At 40.6% G+C, this 18,350-nt stretch overlaps 1 protein-coding gene across 2 annotated transcripts in view; it reads left to right on the forward strand.

The window, feature by feature from the left end:
• GNB4 (G protein subunit beta 4) overlaps window positions 1-11,396 on the forward strand; it is a 60,405-nt gene extending 49,009 nt beyond the window's left edge. Inside the window, exons 9-10 of one of the 2 annotated variants that reach the window (XM_017877226.1) lie at window positions 4,604-4,820; window positions 9,664-11,396. In XM_017877226.1, coding sequence (XP_017732715.1) covers window positions 4,604-4,820; window positions 9,664-9,770 — 324 coding nt within the window. In that variant the 3' untranslated portion in view covers window positions 9,771-11,396. The remainder of the gene's footprint in view (window positions 1-4,603; window positions 4,821-9,663) is intronic. The other variant, XM_017877231.1, reaches the window with a different exon arrangement.
• The last annotated feature ends 6,954 nt before the right edge of the window (window positions 11,397-18,350 follow it).

The following is an 18,350-nucleotide window of genomic DNA, read 5'->3' on the forward strand; positions in this document are numbered from 1 at the left end:
AGGCATGCACCACCATGCTCAGCTAATTTTGAATTTTAGTAGAGACAGGTTTCACCATGTTGGCTAGGATGGTCTCGATCTCTTGACCTTGTGATCTGCCTGCCTCTTCCTCCCAAAGTGCTGGGATTATAGGCGTGAGCCACCATGCCCAGCCTTGTTTTCTTTTCTTTTCTTTTCTTTTCTTTTTTTTTTTTTGAGACGGAGTTTCACTCTTGTTGCCCAGGCTGGAGTGCAATGGCACAATGTGAGCTCACCACAACCTCCGCCTCCCAGGTTCAAGTGATTCTCCTGCCTCAGCCTCCTGAGTAGCTGGGATTACAGGCCTGGCTGATATTTTTTGTATTTTTAGTAGAGACAGGGTTTCTCCCTGTGGTCAGGCTGGTCTCAAATTCCTGACCTCAGGTGATCTGCCCACCTTGGCCTCCCAAAGTGCTGGGATTACAGGCATGAGCCACTGCACCCGGTCTTTTTTCTAGTTTTTTAAGATAGAAGCTGATGTCATTGATTTGGAACTTTTTAAAATTTCTAATATTGGAACTTAAAGCCATAATTTTTTTTTTTTTTTTTAAGACTGGGGTTCACTCTGTCACCCAGGCTGGAGTGCAGTGGTGCAATCATGGCTCACTGCAGCCTCAACTTCCCTGGGCCCAAGTAGCTGGGTATACAGGTGCATGCCACCATGCTTGGCTATTTGTATGTGTGTGTGTGTGTGTGTATTTTTTGCAGAGACAGGGTCTTGCCAAGTTGCCCAGGCTGGTCTCTAACTCCTGCGCTGAAGTGATCTTTTGTCTTAGCCTCCCAAAGTGCTCGAATTTCAGGAGTGAGCCACCATGCCTGGCCCTTCTTCATGTTTCTTGTTTTGGATTTATGAGTTTCTTTCTTTCTTTTCTTTCTTTCCTTTCTTTTGACTGACTCTCTCTGTCACCCAGGCTGGAGTGCAGTTGCACGATCTTGGCTCACTACAACCTCCACCTCCCGGGTTCTCAGCAACCTCCACCTCCCGGGTTCAAGCAGTTCTCTTGCTTCATCCTCCTGAGTAGCTGGGACTGCAGGCACACACCACCATGCCTGGCTAATTTTTTGTATTTTTAGTGGAGGTGGGGTTTCATTATATTGGCCAGGCTGGTCTCAAACACCTGACCTCAGGTGATCCGCCCGCCTCGGCCTCCCAAAGTGCTGGGATTAAAGGCGTGAGCCACTGCACCCCGGCCCCTAATCAGATTTTTTTTCTGTCTCCTCTCTTCCTTCCTTTGGAGACTTTGAAGTTACAGAGACATTAAACTACTTGAAGTTTTCCCAGAGCTCACTCATGTTCTGTTCATTTTATTGTTCAGGCTATTTTTCTTTCTGTATTTTACTTTGGATGGTTCCTATTGCTTTGCCTTCATGCATCTTTTCTCTTCTGTAGTATCTAATCGGCCATGAACCCATCCAGTGCACTTTTCATCCCAGACATTTGTCGTTGTCCTTGTCTATTAATTTTATCTTCTGTGACTTTTTCTGCTTTCTTCAACTGATTAATTTTTCTCCTAATTATAGGTCATATTTTCTTGCTTTTTTGCCTGTCTGAATTTTTTTTTTTTTTTTTTTTTTTTTTGAGACGGAGTCTCGCTCTGTCGCCCAGGCTGGAGTGCAGTGGCCGGATCTCAGCTCACTGCAAGCTCCGCCTCCCGGGTTTACACCATTCTCCTGCCTCAGCCTCCCGAGTAGCTGGGACTACAGGCCCCCGCCACCTCACCCGGCTAGTTTTTTGTATTTTTTAGTAGAGACGGGGTTTCACTGTGTTAGCCAGGATGGTCTCGATCTGCTGACCTCGTGATCCGCCCGTCTCGGCCTCCCAAAGTGCTGGGATTACAAGCTTGAGCCACCACGCCCGGCCAGTCTGGTGAATTTTTATGAGATACCAGACATTGTGAATTTTACCTTGTTGGATGCTAGATAATTCTATATTCATAAAAATATTGTTTAGGTTTGCTCTGGGGCATAGCTAAAATCAGACTGGCCAAGTTAAGTTACTTGGAAATGATTTGATCATTACAGGGTTTGCATGTAAGTTTTATTAGATGGGACCAGAGTCACACTGTGTGTGCTTAATTTTGCCCCACTGGTGAGGCAAAAGACTTACAAACCCTCTTCCCTATAAATTATGAGGTTTTTCCTGTGTATTATGAGGTTTTCCCTCTGGCTGGAGGGGATAGGCATCATTCTCGTCCTATGTATGCACCAGAGTTTGTTTCCTCTAATCTTTTTGGGTGTTTCTTTTCTGCTTGATTAGTTTTCTCACACGACTCTGCTGATCGGTACTCAGTTGAATACCTAAAAGAGGCCCTCCACATGCCTCTGGAGTTTTCTCTTTGCCAAACTTTGCCCTCTCCGGCACTCTCTGTGAACTCTAGCTGCTGTGGACTTCTTGGATTCCCAGTGCTGTCTCCTCAACTCAGGGAGGCCAGTGGGCTCCAGCTGCATTTCTCTTCCCTTCACCACGACCTGTAAACTTTCATAGTAAGATGGTAGTAAGGTAGTAAGATGGAGCAGCTGTAGGAATTACTTATTTACTTACTTACTTATTTTGAGACAGAGTCTCATTCTTTCACGCAAGCTGGAGTACAGTGGCGTGATCTCGGCTCACTGCAACCTCCGCCTCCCGGGTTCAAGGGATTCTCTAACCTCAACCTCCCAAGTAGCTGGGACTGCAGGCACCTGCCACCACACTGTGCTAATTTTTGTATTTTTGGTAGAGACGGGGTTTCACCATGTTGGGCAGGCTGGTCTCGAACTCCTGACCTCAGGTGATCTGCCCACCTCAGCCTCCCAAAGTGCTGGGATTACAGGTGTGAGCCACCACACCTGGCCTCTTTTATTTATTGTTTCTCAGAGGCACACTCCTTAGTTGACTGATATCCAATGTTTTTAGAACCATGTTTTATATATTTTTGTCCAGTTGTTTTCAGTTCTTTAAGGTGTGGAGCAAATCCAATCACTGTTACTCTGTTTTGGCTGGAAGCAGAAGGATAGCCAAGAAGTAATTTTTAAAAAAATATCTTAGTTGAAGACAAACATTGAGTTGAAGGTCTAAGGGTCTTATGAAGTAGTTTTTAAAAAGTAATTAAAAGAAGGGCCAGATGCTGTGGCTCATGCCCGTAATCTCAGCACTTTGGGAGGCTGAGGCAGGCGGATCACTTGAGGCCAGGGGTTCAAGCCCACCCTGGCCAACATAATGAAACCCTGTCTCTACTAAAAATGCAAAAAAGTTAGCCAGGCGTTGTGGTGCATGCCTATAATCCCAGCTACTGAGGAGACTGAGGCAGGAGAGTTACTTGAACCCAGGAGGCAGAAGTTGTAGTGAGCTGAGATTGCGCCACTGCACTCTAGCCTGGGCGACAGAGCAAGACTCCATCTCAAAAATAACAAAGAAAAGTAATTAAGAAAAACCAACACGTCCTGTTGAATTTAGAGTATCAAAAGATGGAAGAAAATTCAAGATGAAAACGCAGATTACCTAGATATAAGAGATTAAAAACTAAGCCAACCTCACACTTTTTCACAATACACACTGCTGGAAGGCTCCTGAAGAATATCTGCCAAGTGTTAAGGGAGAAATGCTGTATCAGAGATCATAGCCATGATGTAGGGAGAAAATACACTAAATAGAATATAGGATAAGATATTAAGGCCCAAGAATAATCACGTAAGGCATTACACATAAATGATGACTGCTATTGAAAGATATGGAATAAACTGAACTATAATGTTGTTTGCAAGAAACATACCTAAAGCAAAATGACCCAGGAAGGCTAAATGTAACAGTGAGAGAGTGGGTAAGTCATAAACTGGAAGGAAATCTGTAGTAATATTACTGTATTGCTGTTAACCGAAGTAGAATTGGAGCAAAAACTGTAAGATGAGAGAAGTTTTATCTTAAAAAAATGGACAGTAGTGACACCATAACGTCGAAATTCATAAAACAAAAGCCATTAAAAATTCAAGGACCCAAAACACCATTGTGTAGGAGACTTTAGTAGACAACTTGGAAATACTGATACCCTAAGAAGGCACGAAATAAGATATTGAGGATCTGAATAGTGTTGTTTAATAATGTTGACTTGATAGTGTATTATACACTGCACCATATTTGGGTTTTACCAAATATGCAGTATATTACCTTTCTAAAATCTGAAAAATTCTGAATTCTGAAAAAGAACTGTCCTAAGGGGTCCTTATAACCCTATGAGGATTATGGACCTTTTATCTCCTTGCCGCTCGTTCTGCAGTAGCCACACACACACACATATATTCTATAAATATTAGTACTTACCTTAAATGTTCCAATATGACATATGGAGAACCAGAGTCAGTATTTGTTGAATATTTGCTGTGTTCTGAACCATAGGCTATGTACTTTGCATATGTTATTTAATTCAGTCCTAACCAACACTTTGAAATGGAATCTAAGGCTCAAAATATTTAAGAATCTTAGTGCCCAACATCGCTCACCTGGTAAGTAGCCAAGTTGGACTATTAGTCTGGATTTGTCTATTATTACACTGCCTCCTATGATTTTGCATACATCTGTAGAATAAATGTTTGTTACTCTCCTGTCTAGTTTTTCCCAAATGGATATGCCTTCGCCACTGGCTCTGATGATGCCACTTGCCGGCTCTTTGACCTTCGTGCAGATCAAGAGTTATTATTATATTCTCATGACAATATCATCTGTGGAATCACTTCCGTAGCCTTCTCAAAAAGTGGGCGTCTCTTGTTGGCTGGTTACGATGACTTTAATTGTAACGTATGGGACACGCTAAAAGGAGATCGTGCAGGTTAGTAAATCAGTCCACATTAGGTTCTCATTTTCAGGAAGCGTGAAGAGGTTCCCGTCAGTTGTATTCTAGGCCTCCATGGACGTCTTGGAGTTGTGGGAAGTGGTAACCCAATGGTTCTCATCATGTTCTTTGTTACCCTTTGTTTCTGGTTATAATCCATAAGCCATATTTACACTTTTGCTTTCTGAAGAATCACACTGAGGTCTGTAATATTTTCTTGTTTCTTAGACTTCAGAGTTAAAGATGGATAGTGAATGTGATTCAGTGTGGTCTTTTAGAAATCACACTTTTCTTATCACCTGACAGGAAACATTGTAACTGCTGGTTTTCTTCCTTCGGAAGCAGATCTTGTATGGGACAGGACATACACCTGTCACTTCCCTTAGCCCCATACCCTGAGTCCTCCTCTGCAGCTTCCACAAGATGACAATACACATTAAGTCATACTGGGGACTGTCATTAATAACAAGTCACACAGAGTAATTTTTAACTCTTTTTAAAAATCAAAATTATACTTAAAGGAATCCAGTTGTCCTATATAGCTTGTTACCAAAACACAACATTGCTTCATTCCCAACCCATGGTTTCTGCTCCCCAAAGTAACCACATTTAGTCATTAACTACTCCTCCTCTCTCTCTCCACCTTTGTTTTGTTTTGTTTGGACAGGATCTCTTTATGTTGCTAAGGCTGGTTTCTTCCTGCCTCAACCTCTGGAGTAGCTGGGATTACAGGCTTGAATCACCTCACCTGGCTTACTTACATATCTCTAAATACCATGCCTGTATTGCTGTTACTTGTTTAAAAAAAACATTAGGTGTTATCTGTTGTTGACCTATTATCATGGATGATAAGGGTTTGGTTTTAAGCTGCTCCCACCATAGCCACATTCTTCCCAACCAATTTTTTCCCATATGATAGATTTTGTTTAGAGCCACATTCACTGTTTACGTAATTCCGACTTTTCAAAAAGTCATTTGCTGCTGAGCCGTGAGACGTGTTATGACTTCTTTTGCCATGGAGCTTTTTTTTGTATTTTCTAGAGTTAATTTTTTGGTTTATTGTCTTAGTTTTGATGTGCTTCTCACTAATGAATCTTCACACTTTCTGCCACTTTTGATATGTCTCGGAGCAGATCCATTTTCATTCATTGTGCTGAATATTTAGTGTGCCTTTTTGATCTGGAAACTGATTGCCTTATAGAATGGGGACACTTGGGGGTCCACTTGGGGTGGGGCTTGTTGAATATTATTTCTTCTCCATTATCATCATTTCGTTTTTCTAGATCTCCCATTATGTTGATAATGGGCTTCCTGGACTGATCCTTTGACTTCTTTTTTATGTTTTTAAGAATTTTTTTTTTTTTTGAAATGGAGTGTTGCTGTGTTGCCCAGGCTGGAGGGCAATGGTGTGATCTTGGCTCACTGCAGCCTCTGCCTCCCAGGTTCCAGCAATTCTCCTGCCTCAGCATCCCAAGTAGACTAGCTGGGATTGCAAGCGCACACCACCATGCCTGGCTAGTTTTTGTATTTTTAGTAGTGACGGGTTTCACCATGTTGGCCACGCTGGTCTTGAACTCCTGACCTCAGGTGATCTGCCCGCCTCAGCCTCCCAAAGAGCTGGGATTACAGGCATGAGCCACTGTGCCCAGCCTGACTTTTTAATTGTATTTTTTTTAGTTTCCGTCTTTTTTGCTTTATCTTCTGGAAGGAAACCTCACCTCGGGTTTCAACCCTTCTGTTAAGTTTTGGTTTTCATTTTCACTGCCATCTTTTTAACCTAAGAGCTATTTTGTTCTGGGTTTTTTTTTTTTTTCTTTTTTTTTTTTTTTTGGTGGCACCCATTATTTTATATTGCGGGATCTGGCCAGCAGCCCGCAATGTAACAGGGCTCTCTCTTTGTTCCCAGGCAGATCGGCAGGTCGAGAAATAATAGGCACACACAAGATAGTGAAAGCCGGGTCTGGGGGATCACCGCCTTCCGGTCCCACGGTGCCAACAATGCACTGGATATGCCAGCATTTTATTATTAAGTTTAGTGAGGGCGGGGGTAGGTTAGTGAGGGATTTAGGGTCATTTGATGATAGTGAGATGGTCACATGGGGATGAAGTAGTTCTTTAACATAACATCTGTATGCAGAAGTACAGTATACAGAGATAATTTACAATATAGTGTGTGCATCAGTAATTTCTAACAGAGCCTTAAAACAGTCTTTCCATAACCTATGATTAGCAAGATACTAATCAGCAGTAACAGTTACAGGAAAAGCTGGTTACAAACAATCCATAGAAAGAAGACGTGAAGCTAGACACCTGGTTAGACCAGAAATTCCCAGAAGGGAGTATGCCTTAACCCTAAAGAGGCCTAGAAGAACCGTGGCAAGATGAGGGCATTTATAGCCCTATCTTACCCATATGGACAGGTTCTCCCCATGCATCCATTTATAGGCTCTCCACGAGGGTCGCATTCCATTCTCAGAGCTATGAACATCTGCTTTTCTGGGATAGGAATCTTGGTGATATGAAACCTCCCTGACTGCACGTCCATTCATAGGCTCTCTTCTGGGGGAAGCACATCATGTGCTGTTGGCTCATTCTGGCAGTCCACCCTGACATTGTCTTTACACAATCCTGCATGCAATTTTGTATTTACAATAATCAGGAGTATTTCATCTTTTATTCCGTAGCAATAGTTTCAGGGGGTCTCCCCACACTTATTCATAAATGAAGTCTTGTGTTTCTCTGAGCTTATTAGTGAAAAAAAATTTTTTTAAGTTTCTTCTTCAAGCATAGTCTTTTGTGTTGCCAAGTTTTTTTCGTTTTTTTTTTTTTCCTCTTCATTTTGGGGTTTCCTGTCCTCATTTTTAGAGTATTTCCTTAAAAGTATTAGTTCTTATTCATACTTAAGAGTGAGGCACTAAAACCATTTGAAGCTCTGGGCACATGGCTGGTGTGCTGACTCTAGGCCTCCCTGAAGGGTGATCTGGCTGGCCGTTAACTGAGGAAGCTCTCCTATGTCTGCCCGTCTGCCTTTCTGCCTTTCTTCCTTTTTTCCATCTTCCACTTTCCTCCATGAAGTGTGTAAACTGGCTGCCAGTTTGGGGGCTGATTTCTAGAGAAAACCTGAGGGGCCACAGCATTTAGCTAGTAAACTTCCTTTATTCCCCCATTTCAGCAGTTTTACCAATCTCAGCTGTGTCTGTTTCCTTCCAGTCAGGAGACCCTGTTCTACCCTTTCCACTGAGTGAGTCTAGTCTTATGCCACAGCACAGGATGATCCGTCACCTGACTCTGCAGAGTGGAAGAAGAGGACACCTGGGGGGTCTTACTGATTGATGAACACTTTCCAGTGCAATCTTATTTTTCTCTGCCTTTGCCCCTACCTGTTCCAGAGATACCTGTTTCCACCTAGTAGGGATGCTTTTGGAGAATCTGCAGTGTAATTTTGTTACTTGGCTTACTATATTATTCATTTTGAACTCACTATTTTGGGGTTCATTAACATAGTTACCACCATCCAGCTTACAAAAGTTTGTTGCCATTGCCTGTTCTCATCTCACTGTCTTTGTGGATTTATGTCCTTACCCTTTTAACCCCCCTACGCAGTTGTTGGGGTTCCTGAGGTAACAGAGGCAGTGTAAGTTTTTTCCAGGAATAATTTTCTACAACCTCTTTTAAGAGGCTGCATGGTTTGCAGTTTTACACTTTGCAAGTAGATTCCTGGAAGTATTCTGTTGCTTAAAGCCAATTACTTTGTAAAGATATTTGGTGTTTTGCCTGGATTGAAACAATTCGTATCCATAACAAAATAAAAATGTGCTTGTTGTCCACACTTATATGCTTGAGTTTTAGTTTTGCTTTGCTTACAAGCTGGTTTCAAGTTGGCTCAACTGGAACTTTGAACTTAAAATTGGATCCTGACTTGGGAATTGCTAATTCATTTCCCTCTCCAGTGTGACTTAAAGTATTTACCCACAATGTTCATTTTTTTTTGTTATTTCAACTCATAATGATAAATTTTCCCATTGCCAAACATGGCCATTACTGGAGATACTGTAGAGAATATTTAGAGTTAGACAAGATGAACTTCTTTTCCTGAGATGATTGATTGAAAATGATATGCTGACGAATATAGGGAGATAATGTAAATTCAAACATAGTGTATTTAAAACATTTTTTGAGCATTTGATGTATTCTAATTTTCCTTAATGATCTTATTGTATTTCTTGTTTTCCTCCCAAATATTGGAAATATATCAAGTGAGTTTAATATGTGAAAGAAATGAAAACTAGATGAGTTTCATGGTTTCAGAAAGTTATGACCAATAACATTCCAGAGTTTGGTGATGAGCATAAGAAAGTAAATAAATTATGTTGGTATTCTTGGAAGCAGTGATGTAAGGCAGCTTTATTCTTGTTTTTACTGCTCCTGTGGTGAAGGACTACTTCAGTGAATTTCATTGAAAATCTTGTTTTTGTTGAAAATAGCGTAGCTCAGTAGCAAAATTTGGAATATCATGAACTTATTAAAGATGTGGAATACTTGTCTGCATATGTTTTCCTAGATATAAGTTGAATTATAAAATGATGTTTCAAAAAATAAAACCACAAATTGAGGCACGTCAAAATTCAAATAATCCAAATTTATAAATCCATCCAGCTTACTTCTAACCTGTCTTCTTACTCAGAGAAATTTGTTTTCTTTTAAAGTATTATTATTTTTTAACTGATGAGCTTTCAGACTGGACTGATAGTTCTTAAGTACCCTTTCAAATCTCTGCATATACTTGTTTAATTCTAAAACTCTACAATTGCTAATTTTTTACTGAATTCTTTTTTTTCAGGTGTCCTTGCTGGTCATGACAACCGTGTGAGCTGCTTAGGTGTAACTGATGATGGCATGGCTGTGGCAACAGGCTCTTGGGACAGTTTTCTTAGAATCTGGAATTAACAGTGTCATACATGTTCTTTGTTCTCCATTGATATATCTGGAGAAATCAATGCTACAGCCTATAGCTGTGAAAAAATTCTACCTTATATTTGCAGGTGAAGATTTTTCTATGAGATTATATACAAAAACAAGCTTTCAGTATACTACCAAAAAAAAGTCGGGGGGGAAAAAAGGCAAAGGCGCCTTCTGAGATCAAAAGGACCAGTGTATTAATTTGAGGGGTTGGGTTAATTTAACCTTAATGAATTGTGTGTACTCAGAGTCTATTTTCTTTGTGTAGAACATAATGTGCACATTATAGCAGGTCGCCATTGTGTTTGCATTTTTTAAGAAGTACATTTTTAACTTTGTATACACAAGAAATGTCACGTTTTTTAGTTTTGTAATGGAAGAACCAGGTACAGAAATAGAAATGATACTGTATGTGTGTATATTTATGTCTGAAGAAAGTCCCCTTGAATCCTGATATCTCTTTGAATCTAAGAGATCCTGATGGCTTCATGTTTAAGAGCATTGACAGGAGGGGCACCTCTGAGGAGAGTCCTTCGTTTCTCATGCATCATTTACCATATACTATTAATCTAAGTGCTCGCTTTCAGTCCTTTGAGGGGACAGATAATCTGAAGGCCAGAGATTAGAGATTTCACTGATATTTTGGACATACATAAGAAACTTCTTTAGAATTTATTAATAAAAAGTAGATAATAGCATATAAATGGTTCTTGACATTTTAAAAGCCTGGTTATGATCAGTTGACACTTTGAGTACCCCCCTAAATAGCTGAACTTTCCTATTCATTTCATATTTGGAACTAAGTTTGTAGTGTATATTCATCTTTCAGAAGTTTGGTAAACATTGGGATTGTCCCTGCATCTGAACATCTTTCCCAGTGCTATCAGTATACATTTAGAGAGGAAATGCAGTGTGACAGTGTTACATTTGGAGAGAAGTGTGAAATCTAACCAATCACTAAGACGTATTTGTTGAAATATGGTGGTTTATTTCACGTTTGCATACTATAAAATCTGAATCGATGTGAAATATCCGTGCCTTTACATTTCTTAAAATGAAACCCTTAAGCTTTTTGTTCTGTTTTGCAATATTTTGTAATATTTCTTCCATTCCTTAGCACAAAATACTGGTTTCTAAGTGGTTTTGCTTCAAAGGATATCTAGATCTAAGTGATTCCACTTAAAGCCAAAATAAAAATTCCTAAAGCAGTTCTTAAAGGAGTTAGAGATAAATAGTTCTTCTGTGGTATAATAATGTGTCTATTACTAGAATGTCCCCCACCACCAAGTTAAAGATACTTTTCCTGTTGGATTTTCTTTTACAAATAAGTTGGAATGATTTATAATAGAAGATTGTTAGTCTTGTGTGATGGTTAAGTCTTGGATTATTCTGATATATAGAGGTGCATTGTTTTGTAACTTAGTTACTTTTCAGATAGGTCTGTGTTAACTTTTGAACATGTGTAACCTTAACCTAAATATTCCCAAATTTTACCTCTGAATTTTTTGTTTATATTGTGAATGTGCTAATATATGCATCAACTGTAAAGACATCAATATCAGTTTTGTTTATTAAAATCAGTTGACAATTAGAAGAATAATAAAATAGATAAAGACAAATTAAGATATAGGACCAAAACAATATTGTAGATGGCAGTTATGAATGTATATTTATATTTTGGTTAAGATTTCTATTAACTTTTTGGTTGGGTGCAGTGGCTCACACCTGTAATCCCAGCACTTTGGGAGGCCAAGGTGGGCAGATCACTTGAGGTCAGGAGTTCACGACCAGCCTAGCCAACATGGTGAAACCCCATCTCTTCTAAAAATACAAAAATTAGCTGGGTGTGGTGGCACATTCCTGTAATCCCACCTACTTGGGAGGCTGAGGCAGGAGAATCGCCTGAACTCAGGAGGCGGAGGTTGCAGTGAGCCGAGATTGTGCCACGGTACTCCAGCCTAGACGACAGAGTGAGACTCCATCTCAAATTAAAAAAAATAAAATAAAAATTTTTAAAAATTATATGAACTTTTGCTATTAATGCTATTAATGTTTATTTGTAGGCTGTTTATATCACTTCATAAAGAACAGCTCTTTGAGAAAAGAATAAAGGAATGTATTCATTTCCGGAAAAAGAGGTTTGGGGAAAGTTTGCCATGTAGGTTAGTCAGAAATTTATTCTGAAGTCCTGTTCAAGAAAGCAATTGTATTATGCATAAAAATAACCTTAAATGTATAAAAGAGAATCTCCTCTACTTAAAAGTTATTATAGTAGTCAGAGGCATACAGACCACAGGAATTATATGGCCTTAACATATTTCAAAATGACATTTATTTTAATGTTCTTAAAGTTTATGAAGAGGAGTTTAAGACAGTTCCCATAATTAAATATTTATTCGGCAACTAAAAACTAACACTTGTGGTTAATTATACACATAAACAAATGGCTACAGAGTAGCCTCACTACAGTTACCTTTCTGGTTACACCTTTGCTTTCTAATATTAGAGGCTCCAGTTGCTAAGTATATTTGTTTACTTGCAGTTTAAGTTGAGCTGATTATTTGTTTAATTCTGTTGTTGTTCCTGAATTCAATGAGTATGTAATTTGTAGAGATGTTGAATACTTTTATCTTACTTTTAAGACTGAAAATCTGGCTGGATTTAGTTTTAAAAAATATGCATCATCAAGAATATTGCAGTTAATGTTCCTTTTTTTTTTTTTTTTTTTTTTTTTTTTTTAAAGACAGAATCTCTGTCACCCAGGCTGGCATGTGCAGAGGCACGATCTTGGCTCATTGCAGCCTCAACCTCTGCCTCCCAGGTTCAAGTGATTCTTGTGCCCCAGCCTCCCAAGTAGCTGGGACTATAGGCATATGCCACCATGCCCAGCTAATTTTTGAATTTTTAGTAGAGACGGGGTTTCGCCATCTTGGCCAGTCTGATCTCCTACTCCTGGCCTCAAGTGATCCACTGGCCTCAGCCTCCCAAAGTGCTGGGATTACAGACGTGAGTCACCGCGCCCAGCTAGGTTTCCTTCTTTACTTTCTAGGAAACATTTAAACATAATGTGCCTCAGAAGGTTAATTTGTCGACCCTGTAGCATGTCAAGAAGAGTAATTTTTTGAGATCTGGCAAGAATATTTTAGAGATACATATTATTTTCTAAATATGTGATCACCCTGTGGTGTTTAGCATATCATCCCAAAAACCTGCTTAAGAGCAGTTCTTGGCCAGGCACAGTGGCTCATGCCTGTAATCCCAGAACTTTGGGAGACCGAGGCAGGTGGATCACGAGGTCAGGAGTTCAAGACCAGCCTGGCCAAGATGGTGAAACCCCATCTCTACTAAAAATACAAAAATGAGCCAGGTGTGGTGGCGGGTGCCTGTCAGCTACTCATGAGGCTGAGGCAGAGGATTGCTTGAACCTGGGAGACAGAGTTTGCAGTGAACTGAGAGCACGCCACTGCACTCCAGCCTGGGCGACAGAGCAAGACTCCGTCTCAAAAAAATAAATAAATAAATAAAATAAAAAGCAGTTTTTGCTATCAGCAAGGATATCTCCTCTACTTTAATGGACAGGCCTCATTTTTGGCAGCTATACTGTTTGAGATTTAGACTGAATATCCAGGATTCCTCCCTAGCCCAAGTTTTTACTTGTGATTACACATACCACATTGAATTCCATCTTCAGAGGCAAAGATTTGGGCTTCATATCTCATCAGCAAAAGGGCCTGTTCAGCAATTTCCTTCATTTTAGACTCATATGACCTCAGAGATTGCATGATAATAGTAAACTAGTCTCCTGGAAATAATGGATGTAGGTGCTTCTAGAATATGTTACAGAATTTCAAACTTAACCTATTAATAAATGGATCTTGACTTAAGGTGACAAAGTGAAACTTTTATTAGTGCTTAAAAATGCTGTGCCAATATTGTATAACTGAGCTCCTCCAATACTCTTGGTATTTTGGATTTAATAATAATTTAAGACCTTAAGCATTTTCAGTGTGAACATGTTCAGGGGAAATATGCTTTGATGTAAGTGTCTCAGATCTAAGTTGTAACACAGTGAATACTTGTGGCTTATTCTTGGTTTAACTTAGGAAAACTGGTTAAACAATCCCCCATTTGGGCCTGTCGTCATTTTAATAGTGAAGATGTTCTTTCTAAAATCTTCAGGGTCTGAGTCAGGCTGAATTTTTTTTTTTAATTAAATATTATGTTCAAATTCTTTCCTTTTGCCATTGTGAAAAGCAAAATTTTAAATGATTTCTTTTGTTAGAATTTTAAAAAATATCCACAGGTTGGACCATCTTATGGGTTGCACAATGAATTTATATTTTAAATTAGATTAAGTAGAATGTGAAGTACATTTCAGGTTTACTAGTTTTCTTTCCATTGTTCATTTTGGGTTGCCTCAGATTCAGTGTATATTTTAAAATATTGGTTACATAATAGGTACTCAGTGAAATGGTTTATAGAATATCTAAGCTAGCACTTTATTTTTAAAAAGTAACTTATTAATCACACATTGATGGTACACCTTGTATTTAGCAAATGTTTGCATGTCGATAAAATCTCCTATGTCTTCTTTAAATCCAGTTACTGATTTTGTAAAATACAGTTGTGATAAAGCAGCATTACGGAGGGGAAAAAAAGCTATGTTCCAACTGGTGTTAAATGTATTCAACAAAATCTTACACCGTACAGTATTTCTTAATTAATAGAACTTCAGTGATATACTTGGTAGATATCTCAAGCCTTTTGTCTTTTACACAATGGTGCTTTATCCTATTGTTTTCTTTTCAAAGAAGCATCTGAACACTTGCATTTCTATTTTCCTATCCAAAGGCATTCACATGTAAGTGTGTTTTTAAAGTTGATTAAAATTATTTTCCTGTTAAAGCATTCTGAAAATGTTTGTCTTTACCTAGAATGATTTGTACACACTTGTGTCAATTGAACATGAATGTCAGTAGTAGTCTAATTATGGGAAGGGTAAACATGTTAGATTAAGCTCTTAAAGCTCTAAACCATATAAACTATGGACTTGTTGTATCATGATTTAACTGTTCTTAGATCTTTCTTACACAGTGATTCATTCCTCTATTTGTACAGTGGCTTTATGAAATGTTGTGAATTGATCCTGTAATCAATAAAGTGCTTTTAAACAGATTTCATTGTATCTTTTTTTTTAATGCCGCACCTTTTGGTTTTTTTTTTTTTTTTTTGAGTGTTACTGTTGCTCAGGCTGGAGTGCGGTGGTGTGATCATGGTTTTCTGCAACCTCAGCCTCCCGTGCTCAAATGATCATCCCACCTCAGCTTCCCGAGTAGGATTGGACTATGGGTACATGCCACTATGCCCAATTAATTTTTGTATTTTTTGTAGAGACAGGGTCTGTGTTGCCCAGGGTGGTCTTGAACTCTTGGGCTCAAGAGATCTGCCTGCCCCAGCCTCTTAAAGTGCTGGGATTACAGGCATGAATTACCATGCCTAGCCAATTTTTTAATAAAGTTTTTATTGAAACAGGGGTCTTGCTTTGTTGCCCAGGCATGTCTTGAACTCCTGACTTCAAGGGACCGTCCCACCTTGATCTCTCAAACTGCTGCGATTGCAGGCTTGAGCCAACAAGCCTGGCCTCTATAATTTTTAAATAAGCAATTCTGCTTATGGTGTTGATAAATTATCTTTACTACTTTCTTTCACCACCACACCCTTGGGGGAGAATGAATGTGGAAATTAAAGATGTTATATAATTATTTACAGATTATCTTAAATTTACTTCAAAATGTGGGAGATAAAACAACTTTGGCCATGAGTTGGTAATTCCTGAAGCTGGACAATGGGGTCATGAAGGTTTATTATGCTTTCCTGGTTATTTCTGTCCTTGATTAATATTATTCTATAATAAAATGTTTCTTTCCTTTATGAGTCCATGCAGGGGTACACAGCACTATAGGTTGAAGCAGAGGGCAAGAATCAACTCCCCTTTGACACTCTGAATATTAGTTCTATTGTCCAGTGAAGCATACTAAGTACCTGTAAATTGTTATGTCTAAGGCAGAAAACTTGAAATGTGCTCCTCCAATGGTATTGTGTCCAGAATTGGTGGGTTCTTGGTCTCGCTGACTTCAAGAATAAAGCCACGGACCCTCATGGTGAGTGTTACAGCTCTTAAAGATGGTGTGTCTGGAGTTTGTTCCTTCAGATGTTCAGATGTGTCTGCAGTTTCTTCCTTCTGGTGGGTTCGTGGTCTCGCTGACTTCAGGAGCGAAACTGCAGACCTTCGCGGTGAGTGTTACAGCTCTTAAAGGCAGCATGTCTGGAGTTGTTCATTCTTCCCAGTGGGTTCGTGGTCTCGCTGGCTTCAGGAGTAAAGCTGCAGACCTTCGCGGTGAGCGTTAACAGCTCACAAAAGTGGCATGGACCCAAAGAGTGAACAGCAGCAAGATTTATTGTAAAGAGCGAAAGAACAAAGCTTCCACAGTTTTGGGACCCGAGCAGGTTGCCACTGCTGGCTTGGGCAGCCTGCTTTTATTCCCTTATCTGACCCCACTCACATCCTGCTGACTGGTCCATGTTACAGAGAGCTGATTGGTCCATTTTGACAGAGTGCTGATTGGTGCATTTACAATCCCTGAGCTAGACACAGAGTGCTGATTGGTGCATTTACAATCCTTTAGCTAGACACAGAGTGCTAGACAGAAAAGTTCTCCACCTCCCCACTAGGTTAGCTAGATACAGAATACTGATTGGTGTGTTTACAAACCTTGAGCTAGACATAGGGTTCTGATTGGTGTATTTATAATCCCTTAGCTAGACATAAAGGTTCTCCAACTCCCCACTAGACTCAGGAGCCCAGCTGGCTTCAACTAGTGGATCCCACACCAGGGCGGCAGGCGGAGCTGCCTGCCAGTCCCGCTCCATGCACCCGCACTCCTCAGCCCTTGGGCGGTTGATGGGACCGGACGCCAGGGCGCAGGGGGTGGTGCTCCTCTGGAAGGCTCATGCCATGCAGGGCCCATGGCCCTGGAGGACCCTGCACACCCTCTGCAGTGGCTGGCCTGGGTGCTAAGCCCCTCACTGCCTAGGGCTGGCAGTGCTGGCTGCCCGCTCCGAGTGCGGGGCCCGCTGAGCCCATGCCCACCCAGAACACGCTGGCCTGTGAGCATCGTGCACAGCCCTGGTTCCCGCCTGCGCCTCTCCCTCCACACCTCCCGGCAAGCAGAGGGAGCCGGTTCTGGCCTTGGCCATCCCAGAGACGGGCTCCCACAGTGCAGTGGCAGGCTGAAGGACTCCTCAAGCACGGCCAGAGTGGCCGCTGAGGCTGAGGAGGTGCTGAGAGTGAGGGCTGCTAGCATGTTGTCACCTCTCAATCCCCCTCTTAACAGGATAACCCAACTGCTGTTGGGAATTTGGCCTATGACTGCTCTAGCTACTTCCTGCTGGATAGGGGCGATGAAGGGGCCCTGCAGTTACGGTGTCCTCCAGAGGGGCGCTCTCTAGGCCAGGGAAAGTGCCAACGGGTTGGTGCAGGGGTCCTTGGTAGAAGTTGTTAGTTGAGTTCATTTGAGGTTCCATTTGTAAGACCGTCTGTGGCTTGATGGCTTCAATTCTAGAGGAAACAAATTTGACAAGAAGGTTAAAAATACAGGGCCCAAAGGCAAGTAATAGCAAGATGGCTGCCACGGGACCTAGAAAGGGGAGAAGCCATGTTGCCCAACTCCAGAGGTTGGTATAAGAGTTTGAAAGGCATCTGATTTCAGAAGCCTTTTCCTGTAAACGCCGGGCTGCATCTCGTACTATCCCTGACTGGTTAGTGTAAAAACAACACTCTTCTGCTAAGAAGGTGGAGAGTCTGCCTTTCTCAGCAGTGAGGAGGTCTAGGCCTCGGCAGTTTTGGAGAGTCACTGCTGCTAATGAGTCTATTTGGGATTGTAAAGTAAGGATAGATTTTGTTATTTCTTGCAAACTGAGAAATCCTTTGAGAGTGTGTGGTAGTAGGATAATAAAGTAGATAAGCTGGCTATTCCGGTTCCTGTAGCAGTAGCCATTCCTAACCCTGTAAGTAGGGGTATTAGTTGTATGGCTCTGCACTGATGGACTTGAGTTTTGAGGGGTACTGATAAGCTCTGATTTCCTGGGGCAATGTTAATGTTGGGACTTAGAAAGACTAAGGTGCAGGTGCCTGTCCAGTTAGTGGGGAGGCAGATATAGGTTGACGTTCCACATAAGAAGAATATGCCTTGGCTGGGTAGACATTTAAAGAAGACATTCATACAGCCAACAGACACATGGAAAAATGCTCATCATCACTCGCCATCAGAGAAATGCAAATCAAAACCACAATGAGATACCATCTCACACCAGTTAGAATGGCAATCATTAAGAAGTCAGGAAACAACAGGTGTTGGAGAGGATGTGGAGAAATAGGAACACTTTTACACTGTTGGTGGGATTGTAAACTAGTTCAACCATTATGGAAAACAGTATGGCAATTCCTCAAGGATCTAGAACTAGATGTACCATATGACCCAGCCATCCCACTACTGGGTATATACATAC

The sequence above is a fragment of the Rhinopithecus bieti genome, unplaced genomic scaffold (assembly GCF_001698545.2).
Source record: "Rhinopithecus bieti isolate Rb0 unplaced genomic scaffold, ASM169854v2 scaffold_76, whole genome shotgun sequence".
Lineage (NCBI taxonomy): Eukaryota > Metazoa > Chordata > Mammalia > Primates > Cercopithecidae > Rhinopithecus > Rhinopithecus bieti.